This window comes from Corvus kubaryi, unplaced genomic scaffold (genome assembly GCF_017639235.1).
Source record: "Corvus kubaryi isolate FWS band 111438036 unplaced genomic scaffold, C.kubaryi_AGA036_p1.0 37394, whole genome shotgun sequence".
NCBI lineage: Eukaryota > Metazoa > Chordata > Aves > Passeriformes > Corvidae > Corvus > Corvus kubaryi.
In genome coordinates this window covers 6,518,428-6,541,784 of record NW_024581133.1, presented here as the reverse complement: position 1 = coordinate 6,541,784, position 23,357 = coordinate 6,518,428, and the positions used below count along the sequence as shown (strand labels likewise).

Below are 23,357 nucleotides of genomic sequence, written 5' to 3'. Positions count from 1 at the left end.
TGTACCCACCTTCAGATCTTTGCCACTCACAAGCAAAAGCTCAAGGAAGATGAGAGGAGAAGATTCAATTTGGTCTCCAAATTTCAGATAGGCTCTGAGGAATAAATGCACAAAAAAGCTGCTTTAAGTTTTGAGGTCAGCAATCATTCCCAGCTGCCACAAAAGCCAGACAACTTCCATATATTTCATTTTAGCTGCCTAAAAACTAAACTTAGATGTTACAAAATCTGAAGGTAACTTAGGGATATTTGCCTGTAGCTGCCTACCTACAATTTCCAACACTTGAAAATTCATCATCTAATAAAATGATTTGAGTGGAAACCATTCAGCATCTCAGTTATGCTCCTGACTTGTCATGACCAACTGTGATAACTCATCAGTAACACAAATAGTCCATGTGCACGTCAACAGCAGCAGAAACAGCCCCTGGAGGATGTTCAGTGGGCTGGTTTTGGGAAGGTCTGTGCCAGAGTACAGGGAGTGAGGAGTCCAAAGCTGTACCTACACCATCCATATCCTCAAGAACATAAAGGCATTAAACTGCCTGATTCTGGTCTACAGAAAATCTGTCTGAGCCATCTGTTCTCCAAGAGTTTGTTGACCAGTGCACAACTGGAGTGGCAATGCCTAATGGGAGGTGTCTAATGGGCAGATGAAGAGAGCAAGCTGAACAGCTCAGCCTCTGACTATTAAAAACTGGTTTTGGTTGGGCTGCCTGACTGAACTGCCAATGGTTCAGCTATTAGGGAGCTGAAGATGCGTATCTATAAATAGGTTTAGGGCTTTTTGTCAAATTTCAACACTACGGTTCTTTCTAACCCTCTATAAAATCTGCCTGATCTTTGGATCTGCTTGGAGCTCTGTGAAGATCAAACGAAGACAACGAGAACCACAAAAACCCAATAGATTTGGTAATGGGAAGTATTTAAGCCTATCTTTTATTCTCTCTTAGATGCAGCCCTTAGTACTGATATCACTGGAAACATCTGCAAGTTCTTTCAAAGTGCAAGGAATCTCTCAGGTCAGATATTAAATGGAAGGAGCAAGACCTCAGCACCAGCCATGCTGTCTGCAGGCAGCATCCCTCAGTGTCCCAGTTCTGCCTGCTCTTGAGGAAGCCTTATGCTTTGAAAGAACTCCAATGGAGCACAATTCCTCTGCCTCGCAGTACACTCACCGTAAGCTCACCAGAGGTGACTCTTCACCATTTCCCCTGTTCAAAATACCTGCTGAGATGTTTGTTTTTGTCTCTGCCTGTGCATGAAGCTTCTCCTCAGTCAGGACCCTGTAAAAAGCTTTGCTGCAAGACATCGGTGAAGCCCCAAACTGGTGAGACAGGAGGCACAACCTCCACAGGAGGGGAATCATGACAACGCAGCTTGCAAAGAGTAGCAGACACCACCATGCTCACCCAGAGCTTGCCAAAGAGCTTGTTTGTTAGTTCCCTCCATTGCCTTTTTCCATGCACATGATTGCTCACGCTCACAAAGCCAATGAGCGACTGCACAGGGATAAACACACACATGCTCAAACCCAACCACACTGTGTTCCTTCTGCCAGCTGGAAAAGGAGGGCGGGAGTGCTTCTTGTTTTCTCTGTTTCTTACCCTCACAGAAAAGTCTGGGATACCAAACAATAACCTATATAGAGAAGATAGAGCAGTTTAAAATGGACAAAAATACCTGGAACAATCTCATCTGCTTTGCCCAGGAGCTGCTATTTCACTTCAAAGCCTGCTGAAGCTGTGGATGTCTCCCTTAGTCTCAGCAGTGATTTTCGTTCCTTAATTAATCAATTACACATGTAACTGTGGTCCATTAGCAAGGCAGATGACTGTCTTCAGACACTGATTACTGGTTTTGGAAGAGCCCAAAAATATTTCAATAGGATGAATAAATTTCCTCTGTGAGGTTTCAATGAGACCATTTAGCTTTTTTTCTTTTTTTAAAAAAACAAGAACTGAAATGGGCATCATAAACCAACTCCACCTACATGATGCACAGGGGAAAAACAACAGGCCCCAGTTTCAGACCCTGTCTGCACTTAATTGTACTAGGAAGAGTATATAATGGAGGACTAATGGTACCTATGTGTTTAGCTCACTTAGCAGTGCAGAGGGGATGATTTCCTATACACAGTATAGCACTTTGGTTGGCTGTTTTATAAGACAATGATCAGGATGCATACATTAGTAATAGACTGCCATGATTAGTATGTCCTGAGTTATAAACTCCAGCTGGTCATGACCGTAATTATTAATAATAGCAGTAATCTGCATTTCTAAATCACAACCCCAAGAGCTACCAGAGTCTGTTTATATAATATACACATTGCAGTAAGTCTAATTTCATCTGTGTATAAATATAGGGGCATCTTTTCAGTGTGGGGGCACATTTTCAAAGAAGCAAAAATTCAGTTCTTAGAGCACCTCAGTCTGCTGTGCTGCACACAAAAATACAGCTAGGGTTTCAGCCCTTAATTCTCTGACATCTTCCCATAGTATGCACATTGTGTCTGTTCATTTCATTAATCCATTACTGACAAGAAGATCTCAGGACTTTGATTTTAAATCTCACCTGGGAGTCTGAAAACCTCTCCTCTCCAGCAACTTCTTGCCCCTGGGTCACTGCTACTATTATATGCTCATTTACATATTCTGCTTGGAGGTTGCATTGTATTTGCTTTCTCCGTTTTTCTTCCTGACACTGAAGATAAAAACAGCAATCAACAGGGGACATCAGCAAGGGCTCACAGCTGGCCCCATCCCCATTACCTTCAGCCTTTCTCAATGTTTCACTGATTATTTTCCAAACCGAGAGGCTTAAGCTGTGAAATTCCTGAAAAATTAGTTCTGAGCTCAAGTGCTAAAAATATACATTTCATGTAATGCTGGAAAGAAGACAGGGTGATCCCCGCTCTACGTTTGCCAAAACATCTCTGAAATCCAAATAAATTAAACTTCTTATTCAATCAGTGTTGCCAAGTGGATGGGTACAAGCAGCTCCAGCAATGAGTAAGTAAATTGGCCATATTCTGGGATTTATTCTGGTAGGGTTTTTGCTAGTGAGGGAGGCATCAAAGTCTTTTATTCGTGTTGGACCAGTGTCCTACATCCCCCCTGGACACATCTCCAGAACTCCTGGTGCTGCCCCAAGCTACGGAGTCAACTGGGCTTTCACTCTCTTTTCCTTTAAGGATATTTAGATACTACTCAGGAGTCAGAAGTCAGGAATACAGGGATAAAACATCTACAAAGCTGGGATAAAGGCAGTAAGAAGCAATTTGCATTGTAAAGAAGTTTTATAAGTATGCAGCCTATTAATAACTGCCTCCACTTGTGACAAATGTCACTGGGCTGACTTGAGCTGCTTTGGGGGCGGAACAGATACAATTATCTATCACCCCGGAAGATAGTCTCAACAAATTATTCACATTTGAAGGGGGTTGGGATGGTGTTTTCTTTTGTTTTGTTTTCCTGATGAGCAATTTCAACCCAAGAGTCCTTTTTTTTTAAAGGCTTCAGACTCAGGGTCACTTCTGCAGGGCATTTGCATCTCCCCAACCCATCAGGCCTGTTGCACTTTGTGTTGCACAAACTTGAAAGCAAAACATGAAAAGAATTAGAAAACAATGGAGAAGGCTTGGGTATTTACGTTGCTTCAGAGCTGTGATGGCCAAGGAAAAGCTTGCTGAGGCACCTGGAAAGACAAGAGTGTGTGAGCCTTCTTCAGAAAAAGGTTTTGCCATTGCCTGGGCCTCATCATAGCTCGACACTTCTGGGCAATCTTCTGTAGAAGAAGTGCTCTTACTAAACCCAAGGCATTTGGAGGAGAAAACAAACTCCCACACAGGCAGAAAAATTGCTGTAATTCACTTGGTGAATTGCTCTGAACAAAAAGCCCATGAAACAGATCCCATTACCCTGTCCTTGAGTTCGGAACAAGGAGAACAGAATTGGTCACTTCTCTGGATGTGACTGTACTTGGGAACTGTCAGTCCTCGAGACAGCATCAATCGTAAAAGACAGACAGCAAAGTCAACAGTGAACATTCCTGTTCCCTCCATCAGTCCCTGCAGATGCACTGGAGAGCCCCATCTCCTGCCACCTCCCAGGGCCTGACTCTCCACATCCCCAGGCATGTCCTGCAGCAAGCTGAGATCTTGCTAAAATCAATGGACTTGGTTCTTTGCAGGACTTGGCTTCCAGCAGAAATGACCACACAAGGTGACAAGCCAGCATCAGACCTCACACCTCTCCCAGTCCAAGCAGGCACTGACCACAGGCTTAGGCCACGTGAATGGTTTTGTGCCCAGTTACAAAGGCACCAGATCCTCACTGCCACCCAGTCCTCCCCACCTCTCAGGCATTTTAAGAGACAGTAACAGCACAGTTACCAACACCTTCACATTTTCTGTTTTGTTACCTCCAGTACAAATATCAATTACACAGTCTGACAAGGAGAAAAGGAAATTGCAAAGTGTTAGGCTGCAGGTATTTAGTTCAATGATTGGGGCTGTCTTTAAAACACTGTAATGACACCATCCTGGATGGATAACAGAGAGATGGGGTGTTGTGTGCATTCCTACACTTTAAATTAAAATTTGCTGTGATTTAAGATGTTATCTCCTTTGAAGGTCTATACTTTCCTTGGAGAAAATAATTATTCTCAGCTAATAATGTGGGTTGCTAGGCTAGTGATTAGTATATTTGCAACAGGGCAAATTTGCTTCCTATTGACAAAGACTCAGGCGTATTATTTACGGCTTGATAATTTCAATCTGGAATTAATCTTTGACTTGAAAGGACACTTGCTCTTTAAAGCTCATCATCCCCTTGCCCTGCTTTTGCTTATGCCTTCAGTTTCAAAGGTACATTTTTCTTCATGATTTGCAGAAGTCATTACCAAATGCTTGGAAGTCCATCAGCCAGGTTACCTTGATAATTTCTTTTATGAATAGTAATAACAACGATGTCAATAAATAAAGCTAAATCATGCCCAGAGGAAAACAAAGTAGTCACTTGTGAGTTGTGCTTGAAAAGATTGGTAGTAAGAAGGTAGCAAGGACATAAAATAAGTAGGCAGCATTATCCCTCATGTCTCATTTTGAAATAAAATTAATCAGGCCACCACCCAAGGACTTTATTCATAAATGTAATGCCAAGCAACAGGTTCTCTTACAGAGTGAAAGGGGAAGACAAGAACTAATAGCAGGGCTATGACCACTGAGCAGCTCAGGACAGAAAATTTTAGTGTTTCATCCCTCAATCAGCTCAAGGGCAGACATCAGAATAGACCAGGATCCCTATGTGGCAAACAGAAGGATCTAGATTGTTCTCCACATTAGCTTTAATGCTTTGTGCAGTTATTCAAGAGGCCTATTGAGAGTAGGGTCATTGCACTGGAAATCTCTGTGGCACGAACATTTCACCTTGAGCTCATTTCTTGTCATGTAGGAGGAAGCCCTGGCTGAGTTATGCCTGGTGATTAGCTCAGCCCTCACTCCTTCCCTGCCATTATCTCACAGACTGGGGGAATTCATTCTCAATGATTATGTTGCTGATAAGGGAATTCCCAGGACTACAGTGACTGAACATATTTGATTTACATAATCTTGCTTAAAAGTCAGCTTTTCATTTGCATCGTGTCACCAGATTCCAACTGCATCAAGCAGGGGAGGATACTTGGGGAAGTCACACCTGAAGATGAAGAGAAAAAAAAAAAAAACAGAGAGAAAAGGAGACAGAAGGTGATTTTCCCAGATTTTGCTGTGCCATGAGACTCCTCAGAGATCTAGTTCAGAAAGTCTCCTTCTGAAGTGAGAAGAAACTGTCAGCTTTCCAGTGAGCCACACCACCACTCTAATTTTCATTCAGAGAACCTGCCACCCACACCTCCACAAGCCTGGGGCTTGCACACACAGCAGAGATCCAGGCTGAGCCTCTACCTTTGCACCATGACCAGTGTGGTAGAGGGAGAGGGCTGGATGGGGCTCTGAGCAACCTGCTCTAGTGGGAGGCACCCCTGTTTAAGATGAGATAATGGTCAGAAAAGGGTTTGGGAGTTTTGGTTGGTTGGTTTTAAACATTTCCTTGCTTAATTTTCCCATCTGGATTCCCTCTTCTTCATGAAATCCTGTCTCTAAAGCCTATCAAGGCAGTTTTCATCCCCAGTGGACATGGGAAGGTTGCAATAATCCTGTTCATGATTTAGGGTTACATTCCAGCCTTGAACTCTTCTGTGGTTGATGTGGCATTCACCCAGGGTTACCTCTTTTTTTCCCCTTTAACCAGTATTTCTTCCCACAAATTTTATACTGAATCTTGACCTGAGGAGGCAAGGAAACTGTTATTTGGAGTTAAATGTGTAACATTTAAAAGGAAAAGCTGCTTTAACTGACCTGGAGGAAAGGCAATTCTGCAATACCGGAGAAAAATGTCAGCAAAGCAGCAGAGCTTCAGGACATCGAATCATAACTGGCACCCCAAACCGTAAAACCTCAGAAAATCTGCCAGAAAACGTCTCTTGAGCCCCTAATGTACAGGTGACCCCACACAGAGCAAGAGATCTGCCCCAGAGACCAACACGAAGGTGACACTGTTGCTGTCCTCTTCCAGGTGGGATGCAAAAGGGGACAAAGTAACTATGCAGGGTCCCACAGCTGTGCCGAGCCAGGGCTGCTCAGAACTCTTTATGGTCTCTTTGGACGGGGTCAAAAGAGGGCTGTAAATAGTTGTTCTGAAATATTTATAGGCCTAAGGGCTCAGTACGAGGCTGGTTTCTGCAGAGCAGTTTGTTGTTCAGGGGTCTAAGGGGAGGAACAGGATTGCTGGGAAGATTTCAAAACTCTTATCCTTACCCTAAAAAAGAAAGGATAGAAGAGCTGTGTTTATCTTTCAAAGATGTATTTTGAAGGGCTGAGTACAATATTCTTTTCCCACTCTGAAGCAGAAGACTTCAAGGCTAAGAAAGGGCTCCCTCTGGAGAAATCTTACTGACCTCTTCTGAAACCCAGGACTGGGGTGGATCCTGCTCCTGTCCTGCCCATGGCACTCCACTGCTGGACGGGTGGAAGCCCTGGGAAGTTCTGTCCTCCCTGCAGTGTGTCTTTACTTTGCCAGGGTAAAAAAAGTGAGGAATGAACCACTTGAGGCCTGGGCTTGGTCTCCTCACAATTAGCTCTGTTTGTATTTACTGAATAGCTCTTCTATTTATTGTGCATAGTGAAGAAAAAGCTTTCCAGGGAATTCTAAACTCGTGGTTCTCAGAGAGAAACCATCAACACAAAATCCATGGTGGACCTCAGCTCTATCCAGCCGTGGTGGGAGCGAGCTCCTTAGGCTGGGGTAAAGCTCTGCTTAAGAAGGTCACTAGCCTCAGGCTGGGCTCTGTGGGTTCTGGGCAGGACAGCTGCAATGTTGGTTTATGTTGGTTAATTCCCAGCAGGATGAGGATTCTGGTCTGAATCACCCATACAGGGAAAGCATTGAGGGTTTGTGGCCTCAGGTTGTTTTGAGGTGATAAGCAAAGCACTTAGAAATACCTGTGTTGTCCCCCGACTTGCATTCCTCATACAGAGGTGTGGGAGGGGTTCACCAAACCACTCTGTGGTGAGACTTCTCCTTTTAATAGCCCAGATTTTAACTGCAGAAGGTTCTGCCTGCTGGAGAAGGAGGAACTCATGAGACAATGTTGGCAACATTTTGCCGTGATTAGCTGGGCTGGGCACCTTGCCTACAAAGCCCGTTCCCTACAGCATCTCCTCGGGCTGCCCCAGGAGGCACCGCCTGTGCAGCCCTGCTCAGAGCCCTGCGGGTGAGGCATTGCCCAGTCCACAGCTTTTCTCCTCTAACTGCAGTCTCATCATATTATTACAAGGAATCTACATCTCCCCTGGAAAACACTCAGGATCTGCGGGCTGAGAAAGCTTGAAAACCATTGCACTAGCCTACTGAAGCAGAAATCCTTATTTTCTCCCCCATAATTACATTTGCTTTGCTTCAGGTTTGCACAACTCACATTCCAAAAGCTTTGGCATTAGTCAGGGCTGTGTGTTCCCTAAACTTCCTAATCATTGCTTTTTTTTTTACCCCCTTTTCCCTGACTTCGCCTGTGAGCTGTGTCTGATGGCACTGCTGCAGCACCTGGTCTCTGCCTGATGGGGGTCCAGCATTTACAGGCGAGCAGGGACCAGTCAATGTTGTGGGCAACTGCTGCCATCTCCTGGTCTTTCAATCCCCAAAAAAGCTGGGGCAGCATCAGTAAGGTCAAGTGCAGTCACGTAGTTTTACACATAAATGCATACATAAACATATATTTTTATAGATGAAAAAAGAAGTCCTGAACGATAAATTTAAATCTGACTTTCAGTGTTTGCAAATAGTACTTTATGGGTCAGTGCAGTAATAACTCTGAGCACTTAAAATGTTAAAAATTATATATAATCCCAACTATTTGCTTTATCATGGGCCAAGGTAGCTGAAAGTTCTTCAGCTAATTCTCCTTGCTCACTGAGAACGGTAAGAAAAAATCTTCTGATAGTTTTTTCTGATTTATAATCATCTGCTTACAAAAAACTTGTCTGAAAAGGACAAACACATTTAATATCAGCCCCATAATCATACCAGTGTTTGTGCATTGGCAGGGTGCTCAGTCTCCAGCAATTTCTGCCCCAAGCTGGAATAACAGGGCTCCATTTCCAATCCACAAGGGCCTGGCCAAGTTGTTACTCTTCCCTTGTCTTTCCAACAAATGTGAACTTGAATTGCCAAGTTTGGTCTCTACTTTAAAAGTCCCCAAACAAGGATGTGAGACACAGGAGCACTGGCAAAAGGATTTTCTGTTTTACCATAATCTGACTGAAATCATATTCCTTATATGGAGTCACCTATTCAGAATTCAGAAGCATCGCTCAGACCTATTGCTGGATTTTGTGGCTGCTAGGTATGCCATCATCTCCAGGCTTCTTCCTCCACCAGGTAACCTTCTGCGACAGCTTGGATGAACCTGCACATCCAGGGAATCTGGGTCATTTATTAGTAGCTACGAGAAGCCGTGCCAGAAAATCCACATAGCGAAAATGAGATGGTCATGGCAGAAACATCAATATGGAAAAACAGGAACACAGATTTTCAAAGGTTTTCTTACCAGTCAGTCCATCCTATGTGATCTCAGGCAGCCGTGTCACATAATCCTGTTTTTAAATTCCCTGCGTCCTACTTTAAAATTAGTCAGGGGTTTTTATGCACTGTTTTTATCAGCAACCCTGTTTGAACATTCAAATATGGGATTTTTCTGCTTACTGAGACTTCAGCCTTATGCAGAATGTCAACTAGCCTGGAGTGAGGACAACTCGAAAGCACCTCCAAGGCTTTCAGTGCAAATCTCTGACCTTTATCTAAAAACTAACTTTGTAGAAAATGCTTTCTGATGGTGTTTGCTGATGCACGTTTTCCTACAGGCAGAACTCACAGAAGGGTGGCTCCATAGCTCTGCTCTCTGCAGCTGGACATGAGCACTGCAAAATTCCCAGCTGGCAGCTCCCACCTGAGACCAATCCTTACCAGCTCCCATCTGAGACCAGTCCTTACTGATTCACACCTGAGACCAGTCCTTACCAATCCCAAACTGCTGCTGCCTCTGGTTCACCCAGGGGGACCCCAGCTCAGACAGCTCCTATGGGACTCAGCTGAACCTGAGCTGAGGGAAAATGCTGATTTAGTCCCCTGATGATGGAAGTACCTTTATGGTTTCTTTACTACATTTCCAATCTCTCTGGCTCTTTATCTCTCCCTTTAATATTACCTTTAGCATGTTGCAGTGTATGTGGTGAGAAGACTAATCACTTACTTACCCAACAACTTTTCAGCACTTAAATTTCTTAACAAGCCAGAGTTGACTCAAATCTAAACCCTTCAGTGGATCTAGGACAAGTGGGATCACTGCATTTTATGTTATACATAAAGAAATTCATGCTTAAACCCCACAGTCTGGCAGCCAGCCTCCACTGCTTGTGCCATGAGCTCTTCTCCCATGCAGTTGCTGCTGTCAGTTTCATTGCTCTGAAAGCATGGCCTGGACAGTTAGATACATACAGAGAGCTGCAAATAAAAAAGAAAGAGCTCACATCCTTAGAAATATATCCAAGAAGGGACTATGCTGTGGTCAAATGGTGTGCCAAGCCTCAAAATCAGTGCTTTTTTGGGGACGTATTCTTGTCACAAAGCAGAGTTTAGCTTTTTGGTCTTGCACAGCATTTAAAGATTTTTTCATGCTTCCTACGACCAGAAAATTTTTAAGGGTAAAGATTTTCTCATGTCCTGTGTTTGGAAGTCCACGGTGTGAAAGGATTGTGATAGAAGGGAGACTTAATTGAGTTGGGATTTTTTGAGAGAGGAAGGATGAACAAGTAGCAAATATCAGAGAAAGCCCCCACAGTGTCAGGGTACAAAGTTACCCAGTACAGCCCTTGTAAAAAGGCTCAAAATGTACATTAAACACAAACACTACAAGAGCCATTCTTTTTCTTCCTGCCTTTTAATGTAACAGAGAGAACAAAGTCCATTGGAACAGCTGCAATTTCCAGTCACGACCAGACACAGATCAAATAATAAAAAAAAAGAAGGTTTTAAATGAAGAAAAGGAACCAAGGGACTGGAATTGGCTATTTCACACACAGAGTCGACAGACCATCTAAATGAAACTTTCCATTAAAGCACGACACCAGGTGTTATTTACAGTGGGACTTGCAGGGTGTGTACATTTATACAGCACTAGCATCACATACAGCAAAGAAATTTATTTCATTTTGTTTCCTTCACAGTTCCCAGGCTTGATTCTTCCTAAAAGCAGCATTTGCTAATATAATGGTGAGAAACTGAGGGAGAAACTTAATGCAAAATAAAATGCATAGGGTTCAAATCTACATAAACCTAAAAATTCTCTCTCAGGTTTTGTGTGTCCTTTGGAAAGTCAAAGGACGAAAGCAGGGAGTATAAATGGACCTAGGGCCTCCTTGAGAGCATCAGCTTGTACTCTGCTGTTGGAGGTCTCAAAGCAGGACCTGGAAGGGACCTGGACATCTGCAGAAAGCTCAGCTCCATGCAGTCCTGCTCTATGCCCATGTGTGGACCCAGCCTTGGGGCTGGAGCATTCCCAGGCTCAGGGAACATCCCTCAGTGCCTCTCCAGTATCACTGAAGGACATCAGGATGCCTGAGCACTGCCCAGTGTGCAGAACCTCTGACACTGGATGTGGGTTTTCCAAGACTGACCCTGTTCATAGTCCAAAAGATCCATATCCCACCATTTGTAAGTCCCATAGCATTTCAAGGAATTTCAAAGAGCGATGTTCCTATGGGCGAGGAGGGGATTACCCCACGCAGCACAAGCTGCAGCCACCACCACTAAGACATAGCAGAGCCAAAGGCAGTAACAGGAGCTGTCCTGCACAACTGGAGTAAATAAATCACTTTACAACAACCTGTTGATTTAACAGGGAATATAAGGAGGCAGAACTCTTACTGTAATACCACTGGTCTTTAATAATTGTATCAACAGTGCTTGGTGTTCCTATAAATGTCTGTGTCTGCATGCTCAGAAATTCAGCAGTGGACTCCCCCCATTACAGTGCTGTAGAGCCAAAGACACAAAGTCACAGCAGGCCAGTTTGGGTTCCCTAGCCCCACCTTTCCCATGCCACAATGTCTCTGGCTAAGTGGCTGCACTGGTGTGCCACACATGCGTGAGGGGATCCAGCTGTCCTCTAGAAGAGATCTTTGGGATTTAAGGCAAGTCCCCTGTCTTGTCTGTGTCCCTGTTGCAGTGAAGTTCATGAATCCGTGGAAATAGTGCTGTGCAGAGATCATCAGGGGACCTATGGTCAGCAGTTTTCTCCGTGGATGGTCCAGTGTATCCAAGACAGAGACAGTTCACTGTGGCAGATGTGGGCAGGGGAAGTGAGGGAGGAGAAATGCTGGGCCTTGCACAGCGGGGGCAATGCTGCTTTTACAGCAGAAATTAAGCTGAGCTATCAGAGAAATCTTCCCCTGATTGGGGCTCAAGGATCTGTGGCTGAGGCTCAGCCTAACAGGTGGCCAAGGCTTGAAGCTGAGCCCAAATCAAGCCACAGCCAATGCAGAGGGGTCTGCACCAAGCAGCTGTTTTGCTCTGGAGAGCAGCAGTGTGATACCTACGCTGATTTACACCATGGCAAGGACAACAAACAAACACATTGGGAATATTGACTAAGCCTGTCCCCACTGAACCGGGTGGGAAACATCAGCCCAGGTGTCACAAAGGCAGTGCCTGAGCTGGAGCTGTTGCCCTGGATCTCTCTGTCCCTGAAGAAGCAGGGCTATCCAGGGCAAGTCATCTTCAGCTCAGCACAGGTCCTATGCATTGCCTCTACCTTTCAGCTGAGAATAATGGGAATCCATTCAATCCAGTCCTAGGCATCTCAGCTAGGTGATGTGAGCTCTCCATAACTTTTCCTTTCTTCCTTCTCTGCTCATTGCTGCCCTTTATCTCAGGCTCTCATATGCCAGCTGTGGTATGTTTGCTCTCTCCTGTTAGGTCACAAACTCTCTGGTCAAGCCAGGGGAAGGATCCTTGTCCCAAAATGTGCAATATCCCTTAGCTCTCAAGTGACTGACCCATGGATTTAGGGGTGAAAAGAATTTCCAGGTGACATTGACAATGAGATCCTATTGCTCTTTACCTTGTCCCAGCTATTCTGTGAGGTGAGGTTTAGCAGCCTGTGAACGAGCTGTTCTGTAAGGAAGAAAGGTTTCTAAGATTGGATAATACTTCCTAATATTACATTGCCATTTCTATCTCCTCGAGAGTTCAGTTTCTTCCTTCTCTGAAAATTAACAGGGAAGTTTTGCAAAATAAATGTCATTAATGTCATTGCAAAATGTCAATGGAGAGCACAAATAGCCAGGTTTGCTGTGAGCACTGGGTGATATGTAAATAAGAATGCTATGCAAAATAAATATTCAAACAAATAGGTTCTGGCTCCTCAGAGCAGCACAAGTGAATAGTCCAGAAAATGAAACAAAATTTCGCCTCCCTGCCCAGTGGCAATGTGGTAATTGGCAAACAGCCCAACAGAATGAATGAAACCTAAAGGTCATGGTGATCTTTTGTGCTAAAATACATATTTAAACTGCTCCTCATCATGCAAAAGGACCAGATATTCTTAGAGAAAAAAAACCACATTCTGGGCTGTGATTCTGAACGGAAGCTGTGAACTGCTGCCAAAGGACATAATTACATTCACCCCTACCTTAGAGAAGGAACCTTGCTGTTTTGAAGACAAATAAATCAAATTAATAATAGAAAAAAAGCCCTAAGATACCCATAAAATGAAGAAATGAGATATAATAAGCTCGATTATTACAGCAGCTTGTGACTTTATCAATTTCATAAACCTCAGAATAAAGGTCAAAAATCCCAAAGAGTCCGTTGTAGCCTAGCTGATCCATGAGTGTTTATCCCTGATTGACACAATGATAAAAGTGATGCTCATTAGAGGCTTTTGCCTCACTGGCAAGGATTTGTTGCTTGTGATCTAACCCCGCTGTGTGTCCTTCAGCTGCCCCTGCAGCAGCACCACGCTGACTCCCACAGCTGCAGCCTGGGCTGGCCCTGGGGCCAGCCAGCCTGAGAACAAGGGACTGTCCCTGTGCAGCCAAGGCAGAGGTGTGAGACATCAGTCCTGCAGGATTTCAGCCTAGCCTTATTTGGTTTTCTTAAAAAAACAAACAAAAAAACCAAAAAAACACCGAAAAAGCAAAAATCAAAACCAAGAAAGAAGATACAACAAAAGGTAAATGAGAAGATCGTCAGCAAAAATACAAAATAACCTTTTATGTCACAAAATATCCTGTTTTGACAAATTCCCTGTACTGTGTGATGGTTTCAGATCAATTCTGGTCTATTGCTGAGCTTGTTGAAAGGATATAATTAGTGTTATCACATCCATTGTGAGCACTGGTGTGTTATTGAACAGGTTGCTTTTCATTCTAGTTTCCCAAGAAAACACACCCCAAAATACACAACTCACTTTGCCTCTAGGTGCAACAGGACTTAACTCGTATGATAAAAAGAGCACACAAATTTCAGAAATATTCTCCACAGGATATCAAACTAAACTGTGCCACTTAATGGGGAATTTAATGTTCTGTACAGTGAAAGCTTGCTGTGTGCATTCCCTGTGTAACAAGTTAAATGGCTTTAAGTAACTGTGCTTACAGTGTTTCAATGAGACCCAAGTATATTAGAAAATCAAGCATCATATTCTTCAAATAATATGGCTAAAATGCTGGTAAATTCACAGCTACCATACTCTAGGTATTAGGAAAAATCCCCTATTTACACTGGATAGTATGTACACATTTGGTTTGTGGAATGCTCCAATATCATATCAATTTCTCATCTGTGAAAGTTGTAGGAAAAAATCCCTCTTAATCATTATAGAAATATATATTCCCAGCCACTAACACATTTAAATATTTGGTATCTTGATGTAAAGTGTCACTAAGTTGGTCATTACTCCTGATAATCTTGAACTAGTGGGATTTGTTTTAAGTGTCACTCTTAAAATCCTCTTAAGGGTGCAGTAATTAAAAATCCTAAATTTTAATAGCTGATCACTTCAATGGGTTTATGTACGTTTGCAAGTAGGAGTAAATACATATACATATATATATAATTATTTAGATATTTCTCTTCCACAGCAAGAAGGTGCCTAGTGATTCCCTGTGCCCAAATGAAGACAGTAAAGGGTTTGAAGCTCTGAGTCTTCTCAGAGAGCTGAGCACCCACCCTCAAATCCTCGAGAAATCAGGACTCTCACTCTTCCAGGAGGTTGGAGTGGTAATCCGAAAAAGACAGCTGAGGCCGCTGGCCACATCTGCAACTCTCACCCCTATTGCTGGAGCTCACTTACAGCTGGTTTGTTACCTGCCTCCCCCTGGGTGCTCTGCGTGTCTGAGCACAGCTGATGTGGATGGCCAAGGAGTGCTGGGCAGGAAGGGCAGGGTCTCCCAGCTGGGCAAAGGCAGGAGGGCTCAGGGTCTGTCCCCCCGTGTCACAGCCACGTGGGCACACACGTGCACAGAGCCACTGCCTGCATCTGGTGTCCTTGCAGTGGGATGGACAGGGATGGGGGCTCCCAGCGTAGGCAGAGTGGAACCCAAGCTCTGCAAGAGGTGTGTGGGGGCTGCATGCACCAGTCGTGGTTGTAAAAGGGTCAGACACGGTGGTTTTGTTTATATCCCTGCGGGTTCTTCTTTTCCTCTGCCGTCTCTCTTTGAGGTGTTGACAGAACAGTATAGAATGAACATTTGAGTGTTTCAGACATGGCTCTTTTTTGTTCTTCTTCTACATCTGCCCCCCACCCCAAGCCCCCTGGCCTGTGTTGCTCACATCAGGACTTGTTCTCGAGTCTCTGGCAGGCGCAAAGCGAGCAGGCCACCTCCAACCAGAGCGGAGGAGGCCAGAAGGATGGGAACCACCTTGGTTATCCCTACAAAGGAGGAAAAGATGGAGTTCCCCAGAATGGCACCAAACTTGCAAAGCCCATTGAGGATGCCAAAGGCTGTTGCCCTGTGGAGAGGAAAGCAGAAAGCAATTGTTAGGAGGGAGGTTCTGGAACAACTACAGAAGGTTTGGATGGGTAATTTTGTGAATGCTCTTATGTCACCCAGGCTATGCTTCTAGCAAGTAAAACTGGGCAGAATAAATACATAGATAAATAGATGCAACTGTTTTGCGTGTCTGTGTGAATGAGGAGAATGTCTGTGAGTACTCCTTTCTCCTTTTCATCTCACCTTCTCCCTAGCCCTAGAATGGCCCACTCTGTCTGCCTTTGCCCTCCCCAAAGACAGCAGGACAAAATCTCCTCAAAGCCCTTCCAAGGGCTGCCTCGAGTGGGTTGTCACCAGAGACACAACCACAGCTCTCCTCTAAATCATGTTTCACCCAGAAGCTAAAAGCACACTGCTTTCAATGCACAGTCCCTCTCCTTCCTTTCTGGCTTCCCACAACAGTCTGAAAAAGGCAAAAAGGGGCTTAAAATGATGTTGTAAGGAAAGGTTTAATCTTCAGGACATTGTCCCAAAGTCTCCTGTGCTTCCCTATGTCCCAAATCACTCAGTGCACATGGTTGTCTCCAGGTTTTGGAGGGGAAGGCTGTCCCAGTGATGAGCCATGATGAGAGGCTGGGGGATTCAGTGTGAAAGGCCTGACTTCCATGCACATCCATGGAAATGAGAGAGTACATTCTCATTTGATGTCCCTGCAAATGGCATGAGGTTTAGAACTAGCTGATCCTTAATGTCCTTTCCAACCCAAACCGTTCTGTGAGATCACAATTCTATGATTCTTTGATTTATCAGCCCATAATTTCCATATGTCCATGTGATCCATGTGTTCAATCTGCCATGCATGCAGAATTATGCTTGCAAATGTCTGTGCTGATCCAGGATTACACAGCCCTGAAGGACTGGTGAAAATAAAATAAATAAAAATATATAGCTCCCCCACCTACACATCTCTAGGGCAGCTTTTTCCATCGGGAGCTAAGAAGACAAAGTCAGAGGGTGAGACTGAGAAGAGAAATATTCTGAGCACCTTTTGTCTGTGGGGTAGAGCTCCACGGTGATGACATCCAGGGCGTTCCAGGCGGCGATGCTGGCCCCGCAGAAGAGGCACTGCCAGCCGATCATTGCCGACTCGCTGTTCCCGAAGAACAAGAAGAAGCAGCACACGGCGGAGATCAGCATCGAGCCGCCTGTGGGCAGAAACCAACAGAAACCCTGGCATCAGCTTCCCCTGTCCACAGCTGAGCAAACACATTTGTTGTTAAAATGGCTTTCAAGTGATGGCATTTCATCCCAATAAGAATTAAATCTGCGAGAATCCGAAAACACCTTGATGTTGACTATCTGTCATTCTCTGATGCTGGAAACCAGCCTGAAAATGTTCTCAGCCACCTGATCTTGCTGATAGTCCTGCTCTACAAAGACTGTGAAGACAGGCTTTTCCAGGCAAATTTCCAGCATCTCAGACTTCCAGATGGACCCAAGAAGAGAAGAGGCAAGTAAACATGGAAGTCAATGAGGAGGAAGCATCATTGTGAAGGTTTTTCAACTTGAGTGTCAAGTCATAAGCTTGTGCATTTCATATCTTATTGAAGTCACTCGACACATTTCTAGTCCCAATTAGGATAATTTACAGTCACTTGTATGAAGCACTTGAGGTCTCTTTTAATTATAAGAACATCATTAGATTTCATGGCACATTTGCACAGGAGCCATTATTTTATGAACATCACCGAGGGAGAAAGTGAGAGCATTCATGCTCAGTTAGGCACAGTTCAGATTCAGAAATATTAATAGCTACATCACTGCTTTCTGCCCCACTGGGAGTTTTCATCTGAAAGCTGAAATTTGTGAAAAATCAAACTATTTTTCACCAGAATGTTCTGTTATCACTGAAATACCTCCATTTATTGCCAGAAAAGCAAACTCTGGTGTTTTTGGAGTCAATTTGGTACCATCCAAAATAATTTGGATGCTGAAGTGGAACTAAAATGCTTTACTTTGGACATGATGTTGCATCTTGCCACTGCAGTGGCCTGAGTATAAAAAGCTGCTGTGCAGGACTCCATGTCCACTTCTCCTCCATGGTACAAGGCCAAACTACATCCCCACAGTGTAGTCTGGATGATATTCTCCCTGCTGCAAAAGCACAGCCCAGCTTTGGTCACAGTGAGGGCACCAAGAGATCTGCTGTTTTGTACAAGAGAAGGTTTGGCAGGATGTGATAAAAATGAACTGAAGCCCCAGCGAGGCACATAACACAAAAGAGAAATTCAGTGCTCCTGTTAAGCTGACCAGAAATAATATGTTCAACAGAGTGATACAGGTGGGACGCCAGAAGGCTCTTTCAATTGGAAATTCCATAGTGAAACATTTCAGCATGTCGTTAGTAATTTTTGTCCTGTACTCTTCATTTTGCAGGAGAAATAAGCATTCAGGGCTCCAGCTGTCATCTCAATTCCAGATGAAAATGCTGAAATGCTGACATGTTTGCAGGATGGACAATCTGATTCTCATTCATCTTCCCCTAATTTATTTCCCACAGACCCTCTGGTTTGTTTGGGTCTTTTCCAAATTCACCACCTGAATGCTCATTTTCCCTCAGTTTACATTCCTGACACATCAGTGGGGTCATCTTGCTCTACTTTATTCAGTCTGAAGGTGAGGCTGAGCTAAACCTTCCTTCTATTCTCAGAAGAGAGAGAGGTGAGCTCAAGAGAGCGATTCATCGGTCCTGATTTTATCAACTTCCTTTGACTGTCCCTCAGGGCATGATTCCCATAGTACCTGGAGAGCAAGGTCTGAACGCTGGAGGCACCAACACCAGAAATTCCTGAAGTATTCATAAAGCTGATAAGGTGATAACTCATTCTCATGGTGCTAAAGGGTGGCACTTTCCTTGGCTGTGATGTGGTCAGTTAACTTACCATATGGTCTCCGAAGCTGTTTGTGCAATCATTTGAAAATCAGATAAAAAACCAAAAGAGGGAACTCCTGTGCTGTCAAGCTGCCACATCAAATAACCTCTGTGAATATTCATTGCTACAAGCAAAATGTTCATTTATTTATACAGAGGCCTTGGACTTCAGCAGCAACAGTACCAAGAGGTCGTTTTTTAGCTCTGACCCTGATGTGTTGAACACCGGAAAAACATGCAGGATTTGACACAAAAGGCAGAATAATAAAAAAAAAAAGGATGTTACAGACACACGGAAAAGCTGCGTGAGGAGGCAGGGAGTAGGTCACTCGCCCACGACATGGAGTAGGTCACCTGCCTCACCCTCTAGTCTTTATCCTTCTGCTCCTTTTGTTAGGGGGATGACTCATTCCCACCAGAGCCATGCCAGTGTGCAGGCACAGTGAGCCCTTCACACCGACCAGGGCTCTTTGCAGGGCTGTACTCCCACCACGTCCTGCCCCATCACCTGGTGGCCCCACTCACCGATCATCTTTATCCTCCCGATTTTGTCCATGAGCAATGCAGAGATGATGTTGCCTGGCAGCACGGACAGGCTGCCCAGGAAGCTGACCAGGTAGATGAGAAAATCATTGTCCTCCTCAAAGTCAATGTGGCAGCCTTCCTTCTCCTTCATGAATGTGCTGTTGATGAGCCTGCAGTTGATGAATTTGTGTTCGTAGAGATCTGTGAGGGAAAGAGGCAAAGGTTTACCCTACTTGGCTGAATGCCCCTCATACAGCAGCAACAGCAGCCAGGATCTAACCAAACCAAAGGCCCAAGAGGAGTTTCTCATCCAATGGAAATGGCCAGGGAGTATTTATTTCAGTGGAAATTTATTAGAGTGGCCAACTCTAGCTGAGTCCGTGGCTCCTGGTGTGTGCAATCTCACACACTTCTTTTATTTGTGGAGCCACCTGGACTGGTATCATCCCCATGCCACAAGGACAGGGCAATGCAGGCTTTGATTTTCGTAGCATTATACTTTGTTCTTTATTAGAGTAGAAATTAAAAGCTTTTTCGGCATAAATTAGTGACTATTTTACTGCTTATGATCTTCAACCACCAGTGGCTTGAAATTATATTTTACGCCAATTTTACTTGGTAGAGCTGTAAAGTGCTGAGAATTTTGCCATTACTTTAACCTGTCAGGGCCTGAGCACAGAATTTTGCATTTCCCACACAGCACCCAGAGACATCAGAAGCCATGGGGTTAAAACCACTGATGGAGCAACCTGAGGTCTCCTTCCAAATGCATCACCCTCTTTTTTCTCCAGCAACACTTTCATTACCCAGCATGTGCTCAAACACACAGATCCCTACCATCCTTTCTCCCAGCAAGTAGATAAAATAGTTCTAACAGAACAGTTTTCTGATAAAATAGTTCCTAGTTACGGAGATGAAACCATAGCAGGAATCCCATTACCAGTGTTATAAAAGACAGTAGAGATGACGGTGCAGTTTTCAAAGAAGGTCTCACTGGATCGCACATCTTCAAAGTAGCAATCCTCAAATAATGAATCCTCAAATCTCACTTCCTTGAATTTCATGCCAATAAATCTGTGGGGCAGGAAAGAGAACTTCACTGTGCTTTAAGATATTTTCTACACTGTGTAGGGCGCAGTGGCTGTTTCAAGACACAGAGTACTAATGGCAATTTCTAGGGTCATTTACAGAAAAGGTGTTGTTCGAATGGGTAGCTTCTCCTCCAACTCCTTCTGTGTTTTAGTAGAGAAAAGGGTTTGAAAAGGTTTGGGTTTTTTTAAGAGACATAGATATTTTAGGATTTTGGCAGTTTTTCTATTCCTTAAAATAATCATATCTAAGAAAATGAGCTTCTAAAGCTGAGGCAACACAAATCCTCTCATGTTCAGTCCTAGTCTGTCTGAAGAAGACAGAATTTCACTCAATGCAGGGCATTTCCTTCGTGAGCTGACCTTGCTGCCTTCCTTATTCTCCCCCCTCCTCCATCATAAATAAAACCAGACATTATCAGGAGCCTATTGAGCCATTTGGTGAAAGGTTTCTGACAGTTGTTTAAACTCAAAGTGATTTTTTAAGTGAAAACGCAGTGGGGTTTCTGGAGAGAGTGGGGAGATTATCTGAGTTCTGCTTGTAACCATCTCTGTTCGAGGTTTATTGCTTATCATGTAATGAAAACAGATTTCACTAAAAATAATAAACTGTGTCAGGTGATTGATTTCTCCTCTGATGGGAAGCGTGACATGTGTGACCTGGCTGCCTGAAGGATGACACAATATTGATTTACCTGTGAGATTTTGCAGGGACACGGAGAAGATGTATTAGGTAATGCACAGGCATGTTTAGAAGATGTAAGGAGCTGTTAAGAACAAGCATTATTGCTCTAGTTAAAGAGACCATGACTGTCACCAGATAAAAAAAACCTTCTAACATATACTCTGCAGCTTAATTGACTTGAGCCCTTTTAACACAGTGTGACATGATGGTTGTTTACACCTTTAAATGAGCACTGCAGGGCTTCTTGACTGAGCCTACTAACAGAAATTATTAATGCACAAAATACCACAAGAAGACTATTCCAGTGTCTTGCTCCATGTAGAGGGTCTCACAGGTTACAGCAAAACTTAAGCTGTTCTGCATTTGCTCCGTGATGTATTTGCCTGTGATGTATTTAGTCCCAAAGGCTGTTCAAAGCCTTTTTTCCCTCTGCAGGTTGCTTTCTTAACACCCAAATTTAAAAGAGTTAGATAGCAATGGCCTGGTGATCCATGGAGTTTTAGCTCACAGCCAAGGGCTGGAAGGAAAACACAGCTGTAAACCATACTGAGATAAGGTCTGGGCATTACTGGAGTTTAGCTTGATCAGGTTTTGGGTATTTGAAATGGAGAGGGCCAAGTCAGGAGAATAGTGATTTACATCAGAGTTTTATGTCTTAAGGTGCTGAGGATCCTTAATTCTCAATGAAATTAGTGAAAATTCAGCACCTCCTCTAGGCATGAGAAAAATGTCCCCAATCCCTAAATTTGACCAACACCCACTTCTCACCACTTTCTTTTGGGGAACAGGAACTGTGGGGCTAGGTTTGCATCATCAAGCACAGCTCCCTGCTGCAGGGAAGGTCTATGGAAGGACATGAGGACACACGTTGGGGTCTCCCACCAAAGTCTATCAGATATATAAAAAGGAAATGGAGACAAATAGTTTCTGAGGGGACTGGAACAACCTGGCTGGGCAATGAGATGTGGTTTCAGCTGTGAAGAGTAAAACTGTGAGTGTTTTGTGTAACACTGAATATCCACTGGGACCTCCCCACATGGTGCAAGGCAGCTGGAGCATCATCCTGTTAGGTCTACCTGGGGCAATGAGATCTCCACAGAAATTACATGGGGGTATTTTTCCTTTTTATTGGAATTTTGAAAAGTAGTAATGGAATGCTTAGGGTTTACATTGCTGCGGAACACAGAGTGATTGGGATCCAGGATGAATACAGAAGAAAAAACACCAAGTTCAGAACAAATAGGAGAAAGAAAGGAAGGAAAGCAATGATGTTCTGCTGGAGCAAATTCACTGAGTGAAATACTAAAAGAGAAAGTGACACACTCATCACTGGGGAGATAGTGACTGCAGTGGGAGAAGCACCTCAGTATGGCCATCATATGGCCTCTCAAGGCTTTAATGGCACAGCATGGGCTGCAGGATGGAGACTGGGGTAATTCATACTGAGGACTTCAAGAGAAAGAGCTCTTTATGTTGGAAATACAGCAGCAGAACAATTTCATTACCAGTGGCGACCCAAGCCCAGTAGATGTCAGTGTGGGCAAAGGAAAAAGAAGTCACTTCTGCATCCAGCACAGCCAGGTGATCCCAACACAGGGTTGCTGGAAGCAGGACTCCTCACAGGCACCCCTTGGGTTCTGAAGAAGTCAGTGACTGAGGCAGAGTATGCGGAAAAATGGGATTAAAATGATATTTTGTCTGTCAAAAACTGCCTTTGGGATTTGAGAAATTTAGATTGAGTGTCCAAAAGAACAACAGAGAGGTTCGAGTTGGTGGAAAATGGAAAAGAAAGAAAGGATTTCTAGGAATTTATTTCTGTTTGAATACATCAAAGCAAATTCTGTTCACTTACTTGTCGTTCCTGTATTCCCCATTTCTATGGATCTGGTTTTCCAGGGTGAAATTAAAGGTGAAATGGGACACTTCTTCCTCATCAAAGATCTTCACTCGTGATTCATATGCCTCGTCTTGGAGATACCGGATCATGTCAGGGAACCAGACAATAAGGCCATAGTAACTGGAGCAGGATTGGGAGACACATCAGGGATACAAGATTCTTCCCACGATCTGCTTCACAACTTGTAAACTTGTTAAACTCCAAATGTGAATGCATGTCTGACACAAATTCTTGCTCACTACTGACACAGGACTGAGCAAAATGTTTCTGCAGTCTAAGCACCCTGCTGATCTCAGAAGCATGTTGGTCCTTTCCCCTTCACTTGAAGCAGGACCACTCATTTCAGTTCCGCTTGGCCAGGGAATAAAGAAATGTGCTAACTTTGCTGCCCAAGAGATTAGCAGAACAGAAACAAATTTGGCTGATTTCTGCAAGTGTGCTGTTCAGGTGAGAATTAGACAAAATTTACCTGTAGTTTAGATTTAGGCTTGCCCAAGTGGTTTTGATTTAGACTAAGGAACAGCTGAGAATCTGGTAGGATTGTGTCTATTTTTGTGTGTGTGTGGACAAGTTCAAATGAAAGATCTAAAAGTGAGAGAGACAATACATTACCGTGCTACCGACAACTTTTCAAGTCCT

At 43.9% G+C, this 23,357-nt stretch overlaps 1 protein-coding gene across 3 annotated transcripts in view; it reads right to left on the bottom strand.

The window, feature by feature from the left end:
- Positions 1 to 10,516: 10,516 nt before the first annotated feature.
- Positions 10,517 to 23,357, bottom strand: part of SV2B (synaptic vesicle glycoprotein 2B) — a 64,887-nt gene continuing 52,046 nt past the window's right edge. For all 3 annotated transcript variants that reach the window (XM_042039352.1, XM_042039350.1, XM_042039353.1), the window contains exons 9-13: positions 22,674 to 22,838; positions 19,989 to 20,122; positions 19,049 to 19,249; positions 16,637 to 16,796; positions 10,517 to 15,610 (exon numbers count right to left, since the gene is read on the bottom strand). In XM_042039352.1, the coding sequence (XP_041895286.1) occupies positions 15,427 to 15,610; positions 16,637 to 16,796; positions 19,049 to 19,249; positions 19,989 to 20,122; positions 22,674 to 22,838 (844 nt within the window). In that variant the 3' untranslated portion in view covers positions 10,517 to 15,426. The remainder of the gene's footprint in view (positions 15,611 to 16,636; positions 16,797 to 19,048; positions 19,250 to 19,988; positions 20,123 to 22,673; positions 22,839 to 23,357) is intronic.